General features: G+C 37.4%; 1 protein-coding gene across 2 annotated transcripts in view; it reads left to right on the top strand.

Moving 5' to 3' along the window:
* Positions 1–20,879, top strand: part of IL1RAP (interleukin 1 receptor accessory protein) — a 156,358-nt gene that overhangs the window by 57,063 nt on the left and 78,416 nt on the right. For both annotated transcript variants that reach the window (XM_004603004.2, XM_055126563.1), the window contains exon 2: positions 859–923. In XM_004603004.2, the coding sequence (XP_004603061.2) occupies positions 860–923 (64 nt within the window). In that variant the 5' untranslated portion in view covers position 859. The remainder of the gene's footprint in view (positions 1–858; positions 924–20,879) is intronic.

Below are 20,879 nucleotides of genomic sequence, written 5' to 3'. Positions count from 1 at the left end.
AGCAGAGGTCTTGAGTGTAGAGTTTCTCAGTCTATCCAAGTTCAGTATTTATAGACCTATGGAACTTTCATCAGAAGCCAAAAGATATCTCAAGGGTGAGAGGAAAAGAAACATTCTACAGAGTTGTTAAATCCCCAGACCTTTTGCATTAAAGATCACACAACCAAATGTTAAGGGCGAGATTCTAGCTAGTTGGCTGTTTCAGCAGGTTATCAATGGAAAGGCTAAAGATCACAGACACTGGACTCCAGTTTTATTATTTTTTAATGAAACTTCTGTAGTGAGGAGAGTGGACCAGCAAGGTACAATGCACACAGCAAGCCAATGCTTATATATCTAAATTAATATAAATTCAGACTATGGTGACTACAGACCAGTGTGATTTTAGGAATGTAGGCTTTCTGTTTGTCACTAAGAAAGTAAAGTACATGGTCATTAATACTTCCAACTGGAAATAAAGCAAGAGAATACAACACAAGTTAAGCATATTAAACTTACTTGTCCGAAATGGGACTGCTGCAGAAAAATATAGAGAATATACATTTATACTATTTGTGCATGTTATATAAATATTTAAAGTAGGAAACTATTACTCCATGATTAATAGAACAGTATAGAGCCAGACTATTGGAGTTTTGTCAGAATTAGTATTCTACTAATTTTGGGGTATAGACATTTGGTTTTATTATTTACATCCATATCCATTTCCTTTTTTTTAAAACTTACTGGTTCTAACAATTTCAATTCCAATGCTATGAAATTCTTCAAACAGTAGTCAATGACAAGAATGGATGAATAGTAAATATTATTTAAGTACCTTCTAGTAATAAGTACTTTCTCTTGTATTTATGTTGACAGGATGGGACTTCTGTGGTGTTTCATTAGTCTCTGCTTCTATTGGATCCTGCAATGTGATGCCTCAGGTAAGCGCCTTTAGATAATCTATGAAAATGTTCGTCTATCATAGGATAATATATGAACTCTTTTGGAAACTGAGTTAAAAGCATATAATGCTGTTTGTTCTTTTGTATTCTGCCCACAGTAGAGAGGAACACATTGACATCAGTAACCTTCATGGGACACAGCACTCTTGAGGCCCTGTTCTAGAGCTTAAAAGTAAAGGAATTTTCCATCACCTACACATCCAACTCAAGCAGAGTCCTACTTATTTTTCTTACCTCAGGTCCCATGGGAAAAGAAATGACAGTGATTCTGTCTCCCAAACTTTAGCAAAAAGTAGAAAAAGCTGTGTGTGTGTGTGTGTGTGTGTGTGTGTGTGTTTAAGCTCACACACAATACTTAGAGTGCTTATTAAAACAAATAATAATGAGTTTGTGATACTGCTTCTAGACAAAAAAGGAAGAGTCTTTCATTAAATATATTCTTTCTTTACATGTTATTTTCAAAAAGGGAGTCAGCCAAAACTGTATTGTAAGAATAACCCAACTCAGACATGGCCAACTCTGATCATATAAAACTAGGTTTATGAGAGACTCTAAAGTTGGTCTTACTTAGACCTCTTTTTATATCCAGAATTACTGTTTAAAACCATTAGAGATCATCAAAATGCAACCAATTATGTTTTTGTATTGATCAGATTCTTTCTGGGGAGGTTGGGAGCAACACCGGAAATGCTGAGGGCTTATTCCTGGCTCTGTCCTCAGGGATCCCTCCTGGTGGGTCTCAGGGGACCATCTGGATGTCAGAGATTGAACTTCATTGCCAAAAGCAAAGCAAGGTCCCTACCCTCTGTATTACCTTTCCAGCCCTGGACTGAACAACTTCTTAGCAAGTTTTTAATGATGATTTATACAGGTATCCTAGGGAATTCCATTTGAAAACACTTTCCAGGTAAAAACATTTCCATTCCTTGAAGACTCTGGACCCATACTTTCACTATCATTGCTTTAATTCCTCTTATATGTGAGTGGTTTTTAGAAATGTTTCAGTTAGTGATAATTTCAGCATGATTAGTGTTCTTCAATATATGGCCTATATTTGATCACTCTTACAGTTCTGGTTATTTTTATAGCATGTTTTAGGTTTTTCTATGGCATTTAAAGCATTTTATTGAAATAAAAAATAGCACTTAAATGGGGGGTATAACTAACAGTGTACAGCACAAAGTTTAGAGACAGAGATAACATAACATCACATCTTGTTGGCCTTTGGATCTTCACAGATAAAAGACTATTACAGCCTGGAATGATTCAGCAGGAACACAGCTGATACTTGGCTTTACTCTAAGTTTAGTGCAGTTTCTCCCCTATGTGATTGAGTGTTCTACTTAACTGAACTCATCCATGATGCCTCGATTTTTGAATATGTCGGACTTAATTCCTCATTATAATTTGTTCTTCTAGGATTTAATTCTGTTTGAATGTTATCTGCGTACAGAGGCCTTCCTCTGCAATGGTAACTAAAATAGCCCTGCCACTCTCCCTTTATCCTACTTTACTTATCTTCATGACACGGATTTTCTCCCCACAGTAACTTTTTCTCCTATCTGTTTCTTTCTCCTCTCTTCTACCCTCTGTACTCCTCTCCTACAACTATTCATGACTCCTTTTCTCTCTCCCTCTCTATTTCTCTATTTAAGCTACCTGATGGCAGGAATTTTTTTCCTTTGTTATCCAAAGTTTGCTGCAGGTTAACTTGAGACTGGAGTGATAGCTCAGCGGGTAGGGCGTTTGCCTTGCACGCGGCCGACCCAGGTTTGATTCCTTCGTCTCTCTCTCGGAGCGCCCGGCAAGCTACCAAGAGTATCCCGCCCTCATGGCGGATCTTGGCATGCTACTCGTGGCATATTCGATATGCCAAAAACAGTAACAACAAGTCTCACAATGGAGATGCTACTGGTGCCCGCTCAAGAATATCGATGAATGGCACATGACAGTGCTACAGTGCAGTTTTCCAAGGAACTTGTGTACTGTGTGTGTGTGTGTGTGTGTGTGTGTGTGTAATGGATTTTAAAATACTCATATTTAGGGCTGGAGAGATAGTACAGTGGGTAAGGTGCTTGTCTTTCAAGCCGCCAGCCCATGTTCAATCCCGGGCACTTTATGTGGCCCACGGAGCACAACCAGGAGTAAGCCCTGAGCACAGCTGGGAGTGGCCCCCAAACAAGTAAGCAAAAACACTGAGATAAAAATTCCCATTTCTAAACCATCAAGTTTTATAATAGAACTTGTTTGGATTCTTTTTGTTTTAATGACAAATAAACTTTATTTTAAAAATTAAAAAAATAATTGCGCTTGGGACGCTGTGGCTTTTAAGATTGTTCAGTGCAGGGTTTCACGTAGTGTCCCGCCCCACCCCACTACATTTCTCTCATTTTTCTGCCATGGGAAGCTCAGTTCTGTAGACCAGTTTTCATGTTCTGTTGCCTTTAGAAATTTGTTATTCCATTACTTTTTTTTTATATCCCACACATGAGAGGTTGTTCCATATCTGCCCTTCCTTTGACTAACTTCTCTCAGCATGATTTCTGTCCAATCCACTAATGTAGCAGCAAATTGCATGATTTTATCTTTTTTAATAGCTGAGCAGTATCCCTATATATATATATATATGTATGTGTATATATATATATATATATATATATATATCACTGTCAGCCCATGTTTATTGATTTACTTGAGCCGGTGCCAGTAATGTCTCCATTCGTCCCAGCCCTGAGATTTTATAAATATATATTTATAAATATATATTTATATTATAATGTCTTTATCCAGTCATCTTTTTATTGAGCACCTGGGTTTTTACTATATTTTGGCTGCAATGAACATAGAAACGCAAATTTTTTTTTGTTTGTTTTTCCGAATAGGGTTTTTGAGTCCTTCGGATAGTTGCAAAACAGTGGCGTTGCTGGGTCATATGGAAACTCAATTCTTAGTCATTTGAAAAATGTTCATATTGTTTTCCAAAGAGGTTGAATGAGAAGACATTCTGCTTGCTTGGGTTCTTACCAGTAATTTATCAGTGTTGCTTTATGCTTTCTCTCACCTTGAGGGAAGATGGAGAGGTGATTGGGTTAATCTTTTTGAGAGATATGCCAAGTCAGTGGGCACTGATGCCTCCCCAGCAGCCTTGGGAATATTGTTTGTCTGAATGGCCTGTAGTGTAATCCATCCAAGAAGCCCCTCCGCCCCCAGCCCAAATGCTGTTGGAAATTGAGTTTTTACTCAGGAGCTGTGACTCATGATTCTGCTGGGTTAGCTGACTTCTTGAATAAGATAAGTTCTCATACCAGCCCCATTGAGTCACCATGGGGGCAGGAAACATGTTGTAATCCTCTCAGCCCATCTGGCACATATTCATTTGCCTTCCTTATGAAAAGGTATATTGTGTCTGTGTCAGTGAGGCACTTCCTAGTTGGTGGGAGAGGAACAAAAAGGAAGTGTTGTTGACAAAAATAAAAGGACCAATTGGCTCTGAGCTCCTACAGGGGAAAATGATCACTGCACATCCTGAGTGATCTCCCAACCTCTTGTGCATGAAGGTGCTGTCTCTTACAGTGATGTAGATGCTGACTTATCTGTTGGTCTTCCACGAGTCTCTTTCCGTGTTCCTGGTACCTGTCTTTATGGAACTGATGTGAGGGACACCAGAGAAATAGCATTAAAACCTTAATGAACTATACGTAATGAACTACACGTACTCAAGATACTAAAGTTTTCTCTTGTGGCTCTTGATTCTCCCTGATGCACCCTTCTTTTAAGGAAAGTCCCTGATTTAAAAACAGAATCATGGCAACAAAAAAGTTTCAACTCATGCAGAAAGTCTTTCTGGCAGCAGGACTGAGATGCTCTTATTTGCTAAGGCGTGTGAGGGTAACAAATTCATCTTATGCAGTGATAAAAGTAAATAAGCCAAAAAGCATTTTTTTTAAAAGAATTTATCTTGGATAAATATCAAAGTGATATTGTAGTGCTGTATGTATCACTGTAGCACAGTCATCCTGTTGCTCATCGATTTGCTCCAGCGGGCACCAGTAATGTCTCCACTGTGAGACTTGTTGTTACTGTTTTTGGCATATCGAATACGCCATGGGTGCCTTACCAGGCTCTTCCATGCGAGCGAGAGTGAGATACTCTTGGTAGCTTACCAGGCTCTTCGAGAGGGGCAGAGGAATCGAACCTGGGTTGGCTATGTGCAAGGCAAACGCCCTACCCGCTGTGCTATTGCTCCAGCCCATACAGCAATAATATAGCTCCCTTTGCTTACAAAGCTCTTTGAATTTTATGTGAGCCATGACATTTCATTTTTGAATCCTAACCACATGATAGGTAGAAGATTGTTGCACATTAATTTTCCCAATAACAAATCAAATAATCAAAGCAGTTAAGTGAAGAACAAATCAAATAAAGCAGTTAAATGAATGACTCAAAGTCACACAGTATATGCTGTGTGTAACATTACATAGAACTCCCTGAATTCCAAGACTTTATTTTTTTATTTGGTTCTATGAATTTACTCCTCTTGAACTCTACTAGCACAGATATAATTTAGAAAGAAGATTAATGTTCACGGGGACACAGTCTTTGCTAACTCTAAGAAGTATCTATAAATGTAGTTTCTCTTTTCTTCCCCCCTCCCTAGTACCTCTTAAGATATATTGTCTGCAGGGACAGAGCAATTGTACAAAGATAAGGTGCTTCCCTTGCACATGGACAATCCAGCTTTGATCCCTGGCACTACATCTCAGGAATGCAGACTCTGGGATCCCCAGAACCTGAGTGGAGAGCCATGAGTAAATCAGAAAGAGAGAGAGAAAGAGAGAGAGAGAGAGAGAGAGAGAGAGAGAGAGAGAGAGAGAGAGAGAGAGAGAGAGAGAGAGAGAGAGAGAGAGAAGATATTGCCTGCAGGTGGGAAATATCTCCACATTGAAAGTTTAATATTCCCATGTTTGCTTTTTATAATATTAAACATTTCCAATACGAAACTAAGAATTTTTTGCAAGGATTCCAAAAGAAAACTTGGAACTCATCATGCATTTCTTTTTGGGTTTGTTTCACTGGCAACATGTTAGAAAATCAAACTGTTAAATCTGTCTTTAGAGTAGAAGTAAATATTTGGAACTTGTGATTTCAAGTTGCATAGATAGTGAGAATGACACCATAATATGATATGGTGAATTTTTTAAATATTGCCATATCAAAGTTATTGGCTATATGGACAACATACAAATGCCAGCAATGTATTTTCTTCTCAAAATGGGTTGTGTGTGTATGCTCTCTCTCTCTCTCTCTCTCTCTCTCTCTCTCTCTCTCTCTCTCTCTCTCTCTCTCTCTCTCTCACACACACACACACACACACACACAAACACACACACACATACTCACACAAACCCTCTGGATATAGTGGGGTTGTTTATTTTTAATTTTAAAGTAAACAAGCAGTTTACTATGGTCCACGCACTCACAAACATGTGAGTTAGCTTTCACACACATTATCATTAATGTCACAGAAAGCAATGTCTATGGGGCCGGAGTGATAGCACAGCGGGTAGGGCGTTTGCCTTGCATGCGGCCGACCCGGGTTCGATCCCCGGCATCCCATATGGTCCCCAAAGCACTGCCAGGAGTAATTCCTGAGTGCAAAGCCAGGAGTAACCCCTGAACATTGCTGGATGTGACCCAAAAAGAAAAAAAAAAAGAAAGAAAGCAATGTCTGGTAGAGGAACCGAGATTCTTATTTCCATTTTGTAGTTTAGCAAATGAAGAGCTACTGAGGTGACATAACTTTAGAGTGCTCAAGTTGGCATATTTGATCAAGCTAAATTTCGAAGACTGCCTTGTATTCTAAAGCTTTCTTTTTTCCTTATATCACATTTCCTTCTTTTAGGGCTTTGTTCTATTACTGGAAGTAATTATCCCTGATGTCTTTTTATTGTTAAAAAAGAATACTCCGTGGTTTACAAGGGATGAAGAAAGGATGATCTTCTCATTTCTGCTTTCATGCTTTCTTGTACTGCACCCAGATTTAAGAGGCCTGGAGGGTTCCAGCCAAGGGAGACCCAAATTTAAGAAAAGAATAGAAATGATGGTTTCAGTTCTGCTCAATTCTGAGTCATTTACAGAGTCATGTAACCACTCTGTCACTTACCTATAAACCACCCAACCAGTGAATCACCTAAACCACCAACCAACTGAAGCGCTTCCTTTTTTGCTTTTTCAATTACCAAGTATAATGAACAATATTAAATGGCATGGGCACAAGGAACACGCACACGTTCTGTTATTTAGGTAAACCATTTCTCTTGGCAAGTGTTTCTCTTATAATGGCTTCTCTTTATTCAAAAGATGATGTACTCGATCATTTTTTTTGCTACAGCGTCCAGGGTAAGAAGTGGTTTTATTATGGTTATCATATTGTAAAGTCTGAGACAAAGTAGAGAAAACAAGTAACAAACAGAATGTTCTCAGAAAATAGAAAATGTTATTAAGCCCATATCTACAGAGGTGTTGGGAAGACTTCTCAAGGCACTGCTGCTTTTTTCCTGGGAGGATGTGTTTGTGATTTGGGAACCAAATAGTATAGTATAACGTAAAGGATAGCATGAAAGGATTTAGAAGTCAAACAGAAATTCAAAACGGGGAAAAGATTGCACAGGGCATCAGTTTGCTGCATATCAAGGAAATATTTGTGACCAATATACTTCAGATAGAGTTGGCTAGTTTGCATTGCTTTTTAAAGAGAAGGGGCCTTGAAGGACTTCCTGTCTTGTTTGTTTGTTTATTTATTTTGGTATTTGAGTCATACCAAAGCACAGTGCTTTGGGGCTATTCCCAGCACTGCTTAGAGGACCGGGTAGTGGCAGGGCTGAGACCCGGTGTTTCTGCATGCTAATTGTGAGGTCCAGCCCTTTGAGCTATCTCCTTGGCCTCAACATACAGTATTTTTAATGCTATGTAGGTTCTTTCAGCTTTTGGTCAGGATTCAATTTGTTGTCAGCCCCAGTGGCCTCATTATTTGAATGCACTTTTTGAAAAACTCCATATTCAGATGTACTTGTGACATTCAGTCCTGTCTCTGTTGCTCATGGCTGGTCATCCTGAACACAATTCATTTCTATGCAATTCAATCCAAACATTCAGAGAATGTCTGAAGAATATAGCTTCATTTTATTCTTAGACGTAAAGGTCATTAGAATTATAACATTTCACCCTGTTTGTCCTTTAACGGCTGTCTTTTGGGACCAGATCTTCCTCACAACATTCTTTTTGAGCTACATTTGTGTTTTGAAACACACTGATGTTTATTTCTAAGTTATTTATGCTTCCTCATTCCTCGAGACAAGTATTCTGTATCCCAATTGAAAAAAAAATATGAGTACCACAACTTTGGGGTCTGAAACTGTTTTCAAATTTTCTCTTTTATTTAGCTGGTTAACTTCTTTACAGAATAGAATGTGTGATCATCCTCAAAAACATAACACAATGATGCCTGCTTTATTTTTAAGTTCACTGGATGTGGTGCTCTGACTATTCTTGAGGGACAGAGAGAAAACAAATACATTTTACAAAGAATCTGGTAACCAAAGTCAATATCTTCAAGTACCTGACACCCAAATCTATAAAACTGATATACAGAATCTCCTTCTTATGTCTTTCTCTGTTTGAGAGGGCATAAGTGCTCCCTTTCAATGAGAGTACAAGAAGGCTGAGAAAGTGAGAGAAAAGAGATAAATCTCCCCTCAGTAATGTAGACAAGGCTGCATTCTGTTGTTTTCATGAGTTCCAGGTCTCATTCTGCCATAGGAGTAAAAATTCTTGATATAGCTGCATTTTATCGAGAAATAAATATCACTTTCCTTTGGTGTTTGTAGGCTCTGAATTAGTAGCTTAAGGCTCTTTGCCACTCAGCCTTTCCTCAGATAACGGTGGCCCCCTTAATCTGAGGCACTTTCATACTTTTGAAGTGCTTGGGGGGGTTAGTCAGTAGTGTGCATCTTTGTTAGGTACACAAAGATACCATAGTTTGCATATTTTCCTTAACTTAGATAAATGAGCATTGTGATTTCATTAAAGTTTGGGCTTGTCATGCCACATAAACTGAGTATAAAGCATTTGTGAATTATTCTTTTGCAATGGAACCTACAGGGCTGACTCTGTAAATATAGATACACTTAAAGAAACACACACATACATACATGAACATGTGTCTAATATTTTTATATGCAAATGTAATTTTTGTGGGGGGTCATGCTTGGTGATGCACAGGGATTACTCCTGGCTCATGCACTCAGCAATTACTCCCAGCCATGCTCAGAGGACCATATGGGATGCTGGAAATAGAACCCAGGTTGACCACGTGCAAGGCAAATGCCCTATCCACTGTGCTATCACTCCACCCTCTGCAAATGTAATTCTTTATTAATATTCTGTCATAGGTTAAATTTTATCCCTAATTACTTAGAACTTACATACAACTACAGTTGCATTGGAAATAAAGGGCTTTATTATTTTTAAATTAAAGAGACATAAAAAAATTTTGTACCCCAGTGGATGTCAACTGTTTTAATTAACTAGTATTCACTCTGGCTTTTGTTTGCCCCTTTTTACCTTTGGGAGAAACCTTGAATCAGTCACTGTACTTGTTTGTTGTTTAAACACATTACCACTAATAGCTAAAACTGCTGCACCTGAGTTAACTGTTTTCTCAATCCTTTGTAATGTCAGACTGCTCCAGCTTGCTTTGCAGAGAGAAAACACCTAATTTTATCCCCATATTTTCGAATTTGCATTGGAATATTTTGTTTGTTTGGTCCCCAGGGCAAGAGTGAGTTTCTCTCATGGAAGAATTTTTTACGTTCCTGACTTATTTTTTTTTTTTAAATTCCTCTTCAGTGTTTTTTAACTGTAGACTCCAGAGGAAAAAAGTAAGTGGGTGTGAGGAGAGGAAACAAAAAGGGCGAGAGGAAGAGGGAGATCAGAGATCTTGTCATTTCTCCTTTCATCTGTCTGCTCTCCATCCCTTCATCCATCTACTTACCCATTGAGAAGAAAGTAAAAAGAGAAAAACGGAAGCTAGATATGCAGAGGCAGTCACTACATGGGAGCCTCACTGCATTTGATGCAATCTCAGATAAATACTATTATAATCATTAAATAGTATATAATCAACTCATTTTGGGCTGGAGCAATAGCACAGCGGGTAGGGCATTTGCCTTGCACACGGCCCACCCGGGTTCGATTTCCAGCATCCCGTATGGTCCCCTGAGCACTGACAGGAATACTTCCTGAGTGCATGAGCCAAGAGTATTCCCTGTGCATCGCCGGGTGTGACCCAAAAAAGCAAAACAAAACAAAACAAAACAAAACTCATCTTGGAGGCCAGAGCAATAGTACAGCAGGTGGGTGTTTGCCTTGCACACGGCTGACCCGGGTTCAATCCCTGGTATCCCATAAGGTCCCCCAAACACCGCCAGGAGTAATTTCTGAGTGCAGAGCCAGGAGTAACCAGTGAACATCTCTGGGTGTGACCCAAAAAGCAAAACAAAACAAAACCCAACCACCAACCCATTTTTTCTGTGACCATATTTAAATATTTTTTTTCTTAAGCTTCAAATACTTTATTTTTATTTGATGATATAATTTCTGGTTGATATTTAACTTGTTTTAAGATTATGGAGTTTGAAATGTATAATACTATCACTACATGTGTCTGATACTCAATGTGTAAAATATAGATGATGGAATTTTCTGGATAACTTTAGATTATTCTATTTTTGACAGTCTTTGCTTCATTTTCAGTCTATTAAAATTATGGGAGAAAATACTGTGTCACTGTCATCCTGTTGCTCATCAATTAGCTTGAGCAGGCACCAGTAATGTCTCCACTGTGAGACTTGTTGTTACTGCTTGTGGCATATCCAGTACACCACGGGTAGCTTGCCAGGCTCTGTTGTGTGGGCAGGATAGTCTCGGTAGCTTGCTGGGCTCTCCGAGAGGAATCAAACCTGGGTTGGCCGCATGCAAGGCAAACGCCCTATCCACTGTGCAATTGCTCCAGCTCATGGGAGAAAATAGAAGCCTAAAATATTATAGCAAATTTATTTATTTATAATTTATTTATTTTGGCTTTGGACTACCCAGTGTTGCTCACAACTTATTTCTGGTTCTGTGCTCTGGGATTACTTCCATTTAGTGCATCTTCAATCATGAGAGCCCTTACTATTTTCTAGGGATATGCTGTGTTAACCAGACATTGGTTAAAAAAGGCTATAGCAGAGATGGAATTAAAGTGTTGTAAGTGGCATCTGAAATAAGAAATACGAGACAGTACATAAAAATGTAGGACCCTAGAACTTTCTGCACTTCATGTTACTAAGATGTAAGGCAGGAATAATCTGCTGTTGTGTGTAACTAGCACTTCTTTATAAAATGTTTTTAGTAGTAGCACTGTATTGCTTGAAGCTCAGTGGAACTCCAGCTTGTATTCCAGTCTAGGAGGGGGTGTAACTTTCATAGAAATATGGAAATAATAGCACTTGTAAATGGAAGTGTATTCCATGCCCTTGGTGAGTACTAAGGGAGATTTTTAGAAGAAACTGAGATGAGGTCTTTGTTCCTTGTTCTTTATTAGATCAAATTCTTTGTTATATCACCTTTTTATTGAAACAGAATGATTATTTCTCTCATCTGTAGAGCAGTGAAAATTGATGACTGCAATAATAGCCATGAACCATTCCACAGTATTGATTTTTTAATCACCAAACGAAGAACATGTTAAGCAAAGCGTGTCTTTAGATCTCTTTTATTTTAATTCTCTGTAAATAGGCAATAACTATATAGCATATGCATGCTACATTACTACGTATAACTTAATAACTTTATAATGCTATTCAGAGATAAAAATTACATGCTAATTTCAAAATACATGTTATTTGGTACGGATAGATAGTGCAGGATGTAAGTCACTTGGCTTGCATGCAGCTGCAGTGACTCCAGTCCTGGTTTGAATCTGCAGCATCACAGATAGTCCTCTGAGCATTCCTAATGGTCATTCCTGAACACAGAGCCAGTTGGTCCAGGGGCACTACTGGTGTGGCCCCAAAGAAAATGAAATAAAATGCATAATATTTGACAATGCTGGGCCACCACTGAGTTGTTCACAATTAAAACTCTTCAAATTTATTTCTTTATGATTGTAGTTTAGGTAATATGCATATGCAGTGCTTATATCATAGTGCAGCTACACACCACCAACACCAAAGTTACTGCACACCATCAATACCAAAAGCTTGTGATCTTGCACCCCTGTCCCTATGTCCCTTCTGGTCTAACCTTCCCTAGCCCATCCTCCTCTGTTATTTATTTTTTGAAAGTTAGGATTTTGGTGCAGACTGTTACCTCCCTTAGCCACTAGCCATGTTTTCCAGACCCTCCACCTATGTTTCTGTGTCATTTCTACTAAACCTAATGATTCCCTCTCCTTTAACTCACCTTCACGCTCTCAGGTCTGTAATCCAGAGTCCAGGGCATATTATAAATGGATACTGTCCTCAACCTTGAGTTGTTTCTTTCTATATTACAGATGAGTAAGATTATCTTACTGCCTTATTTGATTATCTTATTTGTCCTTCTGCATCTGGCCTATTTTGCTCAGCGTGAAACCCTCCAGGTCCTTCTAAGTTGTTGCAAACTGCATGACCTTATGTTTTTCATGTGGCTCTGTAGTGTCCCCTTGAATGTATATGCTACAAATTCTTTGTCTATTCATTTGTGGTTGAACATTCGGGTTGTTTCCGTATGTTGCCTATTGTACTAAGAGTTATAATGAACATAGGTATGCATGTTTTTTTTTTAATTGAATCACCATGTGGAAAGTTACAAAGCATTCAGACTTAAGTCTCAGTTATACAATGATTGAACACCCATCCCTTCACCAGTGTACATATTCCACCACCAAGAACCCCAGTATACCTCCCTTCCCCGCCCCCCTGCCTGTGTAGCTGATAATTTTCACTTTACTTTCTCTTTACTTTGATTATATTCAATATTTCCACAAAAAACTCACTATTATTGTTTGGAGTTCCCCCCCCCCCTCAAAATAAGACCTGCTGAAAAGGAAGCACTTGACAATTTGTTTTCCATTGCTGAAAATGAAGAGATATGAGGTCCTGTGGCTGCAATAGTGGCTGCATAGTTTTGGATTTCTGTATTTTAGTATTTTAGTAACTAAGTCCAGGGAAATTACTGCCAAAAATTGGATCATTGCAAGCTTGTGCCTCTCTTTAGTGGTCCTTATAAGATGGCAGTTGCCACTCCTCTCCCCCGTCCCCGCCGACCTCGGCCTGGAAAGGGAAAAAGCAGAGAGAGAAAAACCTTTCCCCTCCTGGGACAGCATGGGGCCATGGCTTAGTTCACAGTCTAGAGAAATTTCTGCAAGAAGCTGCTGGTACCAAAAGTAGTTTAGCTGGCCTCCAGGATCATGGTCATCTCTCTCGGCGGAGAGCCTGCATGTGTCTTTTTGAATTAATATTTTTATTTTTGTGTAGGTGTCTAAAATTAGGATAGGTGGGCCAAATGGGAGATTCATTACTTTATTTTCCTCTGAAAAATCTTCCATATGTTTACCAGAGAGTTTGGCCCATAGGACATTCCCACAAATAGTGAATGGAGGTTCATTTTTTTTTTAATTTTTTTTAAAAATTTTTATTATATCACCATGTGGAAAGATACATAGTTTTCAGGTTTATATCTCAGTTATACAATATTCAAACACCATCCCTTCACCAGTGCCCATATTCCACCACCAGAATCCCCTGTATACCTCCCGCCCCCCATCCCTCACTGTATAACTGATGAATTTCACTTCATTTTCTCTTTACCTTGATTACGTTCCATATTGCAAAACAAAACTCACCATTGTTGTTGGAGTTTCCCCCCAAGAAAGACAGCCTTACTAAGGAAGCATTTGATATTTGGTTTTCCATTAAAAGATTGTATGTTTTCAGTTTTTAGCTAGCGCGGCCGCGCGGTTTGGATGTGTTCCAGTCCCGCAACCCGGAGCCGTGTTAGTTGCTGCTCAGTGTCGCCAGGGCTCCATTTGGAGAAGGTGTCCCAGCTGTACCTCCTCCGTCTGGATCCCTGGTGTTGTTGGCCCGGATTCTGGTCCGGAGCATTTCTCCGGCCGCGTTGCTCACCAGACTGCCTCAATGGAGGTTCATTTTTTCAGCACTTTTCAACCCACCAACACTGGTTGTTTCTAGATTTTTAAAAAATATATATGTGCCGTTCTCACTGGTGTGACTGATACCTTATTTGTTATTTTATCTTTGTTTCCCTGATATTAAATGAAAATAAAAACTTGTGCTTATTGGCCATCCAGATGTTGCCTTTCTGGAAGTGTGCTCACTTCTCCCAACTGTTTGATGGAAGTTATTGGTTTTAATACTCTTCACTTTCTGAAATAATGGTAGAGAGGAGTGGACATTCTGGAGACAGGTGTGGTGTTGGAACATTGTATGCACAGGCCTATCATTAAGAGTATTGTAAAGCATGTTGCCTCAAATAATTGTAACTAAAGTAAGAAATTTACTTTTAAAAAATATGCCAACCAAAACATCTATGATTAATTGATTATATGAATTATGAAAGTTTATAAATGATCATTCAAGAAATTGTAAAAGAGAATACTGGATGTGATTTTTTCATGTTGAAAATACTACTTCAAATTCATTTATTCCAAGTTTTGTGAAACCTGTATAGTTCACTCCAATTACAGATATTCGGGTTATGTACATTTTTCAAGGTTACACACATTTTTCTTAAAGGAAAATTGTTTTCGATAAGATTACAGATGATAGAAGGAAAAGTGGCTCCATTTAGAATAACTGAGTTTGAATGGAATGGGAGGTTGTTAGTTTAGTTTACTGCAAGGTTGCTTTGGAATTATTCATTTTGCTTCCCATGTGGCTAACTCAGAGATAACTAACGATCACTCTCCTCTTCCTAATTCCACAGCTCTGTAGGCTCTGTCCCACCCAACACGTATTGAGGGACTTGGAGATGATATATGCATGTAGCTCAGGGATTTCTTTGGTTCCCAGTAGTATATATGTCTAAAAATTATTTTTTGGTTTAAAAATACAATATTTTTCCCTGCAAATGTTGGCAAATTTTGATGGTGATTGTGCTCCAAGTTCCATTTCATTCCTTACGGAGCTAGAATGTTTACTCTTTCTCAGAAGCTGTTACCTGTGTGCATGGGACTTGGAGGTATGGAGGGTCCAACAGAACAGCTGAAATAACTGCCACCTGGATTTCTTTTTAACTTATTGAGAACTTTCCAGACCTAAAAATCTAAGCATGTTTTTATTGCCTAATGCATAAATCTTCTTCAATCCCAAGGAAATTGGGATTTTCAAGGACTAGCTATTAATTTTAAGACATGCAATACTTCTATCACAGAAGGAGAAAAGTATTTTTTTCCTATGTTGATAATGTACCTTTATGATTTAATAGAAGAATTTCAAGGATCTGTATAATCTCCAAACTTAGGGCAACTACTCTTTATTATCATGTGTGAAATTCATCTCAGCTAATGTTATCTGAGCATTGTTATATCTAGTACACCACATGGAATGGGAAGGCAAGAGGTTCATTCTTTCATCTATTCATACTGTATAAGTAGATTGTTTAAATAGACAAGTTATCTCTACCATCAGAAAGCTTATGGTCTTAGAGAGACTGTTGGACTCAGTCTTAGGGAAATGTTGAAGAATGAGTGAATAATTCATTTTTAAATCTATGATTATATTCTCTGGGGAATTTTGTTGAGAGGATGCATTTCATGTTCCTATTGTCAGGTTGTTGTACTTGAGAAGATAACATTCTATTGAGAATTGAAGGACAAAAAAACTTACATGAGAAGTAGAAAGGAAGCAGTAGGATGGCATACAGGAAGACCCTCGGTCATTAAGTTAACTCTATCAACATTTCTAGAATTTTAAGGAATATAGGACAAGGGTGTGAGATGAGGTGGAAGAAGTAGAGGGTGCAGTGCATAGTAAGAATACTAATACTTTTACCTGCACAGCACCAATTTCTCTTTGTTGGATCTGAGCAGGCCCCCTGACTGACATCATATAGTTATTAAATATTCATGCTCCCTGCTGAGACAGATTTGAGAAGACAGTAGTACCTCCCAACATGGTGGACAGAGTCCCATGGACAACCCCTTTCATGGAAGACAGCAAGAAATGTTGTACTGGCATTTTGGTGGTAGGAATAATGTGGTAGGTGATATTGTACCCTTAGAACCATACAAAAAATTATTTATTAACTTTAATTTAATTAATTATTTTTTTTCTTTTGGGTCACATCTAGCTATGCTCAGGGTTTTCTCTTGGCTCTGCACTCAGGGATCACTCCTGGTGGGCTTAGGGGATGGGGACTGTATGGGGTACTAGAGATAGAACCCGAGTTAGTTGTGTTTGATTCAGTGCACCCTAGTGACTCCCTTTGAGGATGAACCTTCCATGCATGTTTATAAGGGATTAATCAGAGGAATGCAGGAAGGTATATTTACAGTTTAAAATTCTTAAGCTAGATAGCAATAGAAGCAATGTACATACATATTGGTAGCAGATACTTAAATAATTATTTATACCAATAAATGGAATACTATACATCAACTAAAAGTAAAATATTAATTTATGTATGTTAATGTGGAAATGACTTTATAGTAGATATTTCTGATTAAAAACAAGTACTATACATTAGGACTTGTGTGTAGTCTTTAAAAACTGAGGTTTTTGCCAAAGCTGGGTCTCACTAGCTTACGAAATTACTTCAGGGATTTTGAGAGTCAGCTTTTATATCATTAGCAGTTTCAAATCAACCATGAGGATAGCATTTGTTTCAAAGAAATTGATAATCAGATGCTACAAATCACTGCCCTCCCCTCATTCTGGTTTACTGTACTTCCCTGTGTATGCATGCCTGTGTAAGCCAATACTATATGAATATACTATAGAAAACCTTTGGTAGTATTTCAGAAATCATAATAGTTCATTTTTTGGTTAAATTTTTACTTATTTGTGTTTCTTATTGAAGTACTGTTAGTTTCCAATATTATATTTAAAGGTTAAAAATGTGGTACACATAGTCAGTGGAACATTCTTACTACATTACAAGAAAAATTGAAGTATTTCTATTTGAGACAACTGAGGTAAATGGAAGGGATCAAATGAAATGAGATAAATTAGAAGATAATAATATTCCAAGTGATTCACACATATGTAAGATACAAAGAAACAAAGTGAAAAGTCAGATAAACTTTAGACTCTGAGTACAGAACTGAGGCTAGCAGTAATTGTCGCTAGACAGTGGAATTAAGTTTGAGTTTCTTTCCTCTTTTAAAATCATTTCATGCACATCAAATATATATTGTATTATAATTGTATTCGTAATTATAAATAAAGAGTAAGAAAATAGAAATGCATGAAGGCCTGAATTATTAGGATGATAAGCTGGGAATGATTATGAAAGATATTGATGTTTAATTATTCACTTTATAAATTGAGATTTTAATAATGCTAGTAGCAGAGGGATAATTTCTGTATTTATGAAATGACCTTGGAAGACTACTAACTTTGGTTATTTCTTTGAGGAAAAATATTTTGTAGAATTTCTTGCATTGCAACTGTGGGTGGTACTTGTCTACTTGTTAAATGTATAATGTAAGTAAAATAAACTCTGAACACCTAAGTTGAGGAAGTTAGTATATGAGGCCTCACTATTCTGATTCAGAGTTTGCCGATACTGGTTGCTCAGCTCAAAAAAAATTACCAATGTACCTTGTTTTTGCTTACTTTATTTTCTCATTTAAGCTTATTTGCTATTGAAAGAAATTTTTGTTTTGTTGCTTTAGATACCAGTACTGCAGAGAACGCTTAGAAGCTGTCAGTGTTTCACTATCTGTAGGCATGGGTTTTCACTGTGTGCCACCCACAGTTTCCATCTACTGTGGTAAATAACATCATTATACAGTGCTTAGAGTTTTAAATTGCTTGCATTATTTGATGATCTGAATAACAGCTACGTATATCATTTCTACCACTTTACAGGTATGGAAGTAAAGACTTGTAGAGGTCAGATGACTTAGCCATCACCTTACAAATAATAAACTAAAGAACTGAATCTCATCTTTTACTTCCAAGTGCATTATTCTTTTTCCTCACAGACCCAGGGGATCCCAGCCATTACTGAGAATATTATATATTTGATTTTTTTCTAAAGATCCCCTGTGTTGAATGCGGTGAAAATCAATCTTGTTAACCTTGCAACCAACACTACCATCTACGTTAAGAACATAGTAATTTGTGGATAGAGAAAAGTTCTATCCAATTTGTATCCCCTCTCTCCCCTCCCTGCATATTATGCAATTCTAATCAGCTATCTCAAGAGATTTGCCTATTCAGTAAATTTCGTAGGAATAGAATTGTATTATTTGTGCCTTTTGGTAACTGACTTACCATAATGTTATCACAGTACATCCACATTGTATCTTGTTTCAGTATTTCATTGTGTCCTGTTAATAACATTCCATTGTTGGGCCATTCACGTTGGTGGATATTTGGGTCACTTTTACTTTCATTTATTATGAATAATGCTTCAGTAGTATCATGGTGCAAGTTTTGGGATTTTTTTTGTTTTTCACGAGGAGCAGTATATCTAGCGATGATCAGGGCTGTCCCCTAGAACTGCACTAAGGAATTACTTTTGGCGCTACTTGAGATATAACATGCTGGAGATATTAATAACACCCTACTCATTGTATTATCACTCCAGCCCCAGTTTTTTTCTTATTCTTTTTATTTTTATTTTATTTCATTTTAATGTGGACATATGCCTTCTTTTTTTAGAGTGTATACCTAGAAATAGAATTGTTGGGTCATATGGTAACTTCATGTTAAACATTTTGAAGAACTGCCAGTCTATTTTACTAAGCAGTGCACCTTTGTGAATGCTCATTTAAGTAATGGAAAGCAGTTCAGCATCAGGTTGAACGTTGTCCTATAGCTGCTTTTCGGAAAGTTTGCTTAAGGTAAAGCACATCAAGTTAAACAAGAAGAGATTGTGCTGCATTCAGAAGTATTCCTAGGACTAAGTGACTTACTCTGTGATTCAGGAGAGCACCGTTTGGACATATTCCAATCTCAGTGTACAGGAGCTCAGAAAAGTCCTGGGTCAGGAAATACCCTGAATGTTCCACATTATATAAGATGGAGTTTAAAAAACAAAAGTCTGGATTAAAATCAGATTCTAGCTCCAGGTGACTCTTCTTATCTACAAAATAGAGTTTTATCTGCCCGGTTTATTGCAAAACTGTTATGGAGACCCAATATGATAATGTGTTTCTGTTTTTTTTTTTTTCTGAAAACCAGCAAAAGCATGTAAGAAAGTAATTCAGTCCAATAAGCATGCAAACTACAGAACTCATTTGGCACATGACTAAGCACCAACTGATTCTCTGTATTATCAGATTGAGATTTTTGTGTTCAAAAGTGAGTGCTTGTACTCAAGGATCCAAATTTAAAATTCAGTTAAACCCTTGCCCAGAAGAGGTTTTTATTTATCAACTTTCTACTCATTTGAAGGCAACTATTAACATGTTCTTCAAAAACCAGATGCTTGAAAAATAATCCATGGTTCCTTGATTGTCTGCCATTTACTTTAATGGTATAAATTAAGATATTTTATATTTTTAATTTGTATTTTCAATATAATTTTAAAGTAAATGCATTTGTTTTTTAGTTAGTGGTTTATTGAGAGATTTTGATAAGTTGGGCATTTCCATAGGCCAACCAACCAACGACATATGGTGGTCAACAAAATGGGTTATGACTTTAATCTCTATGTTAGTTACAAATAAAACCTTCTTATGTTGTTGAGATAACACAGTTATAATGTTGTTTATGGTCATACTTGTGATGTAAAAAAATCACTACCCTTCCAGTATACCACAATATCTGAGACTAATCTGCTTATTGCTTCAATGTGTAGGGTGTCTCTGTTGACCCATGAATGACATCATTATTATCTTTGCTTTAAGAATGAAGACGAGAGGTTCGATTCAGTCTTTAAAAAGTATAAATAGGAAGTAATGCAATGGACAGAAAATATCTTAATACTGTGGTTTAGCTCTGTTTCTGCTTTGTTGAATGAACTTGAACAAGCAACTTAACCTTTTCTCAGTTATAAAATTGTCTAGTTCTCTAGGATTCTGTAATGAAGTTGTAAGTCGGAGCTTTAAACCTTTAATTTTAGTGATTCTTCTTTTGCACTGACTTGTCATCGATGCATTGTTCCTGTAGCCTGTCACTTTACTGTATGAGCTAGAAACTTTCTGTAGAGCCTTTAGGGCTTTTGAAGTATAATATCATGTTAACTACAAATAGTGATTGTTTAAATTCTTTTCCAAACCAGATATCTCTTTCTGGCCTCATTGCTGTGGACTTACAGTACTCTATTAAATAATAGTGAAGAGAGTAGGTTGCCTACTGTAGCTGATCTTAGAGGGGTTTTCAAGTATTCTTAGCATAAAGTGTCATTTTATTGCCGTAACCACTATGACTCTAAGCATTTGAGTCTATCACTTCAACTCCTTTTTTTCCCCACTTTCTTGATCTGGGAATGAAGATTCCTTGGATTCTTTCTGACATTCACTATTCACTTACAGTATTTATTTCTTTTCAAATTATAATATTCTAAAGTACATTTTCTAAGATAAAAATATTCTAAAGTAAGTATTTCAGGTTGTACCACTCATCCTTACATAACCCATCCCTCCAGTAACTCAAGCATTGTAATATTCCTTTTCTACAAATGGTTGTACTTATTTTTATTGAAATTATGAGTAACAAG

The sequence above is a fragment of the Sorex araneus genome, chromosome 2 (assembly GCF_027595985.1).
Source record: "Sorex araneus isolate mSorAra2 chromosome 2, mSorAra2.pri, whole genome shotgun sequence".
Classification (NCBI taxonomy): Eukaryota; Metazoa; Chordata; class Mammalia; order Eulipotyphla; family Soricidae; genus Sorex; species Sorex araneus.
This window is presented reverse-complemented; position numbering and strand designations above follow the sequence as displayed.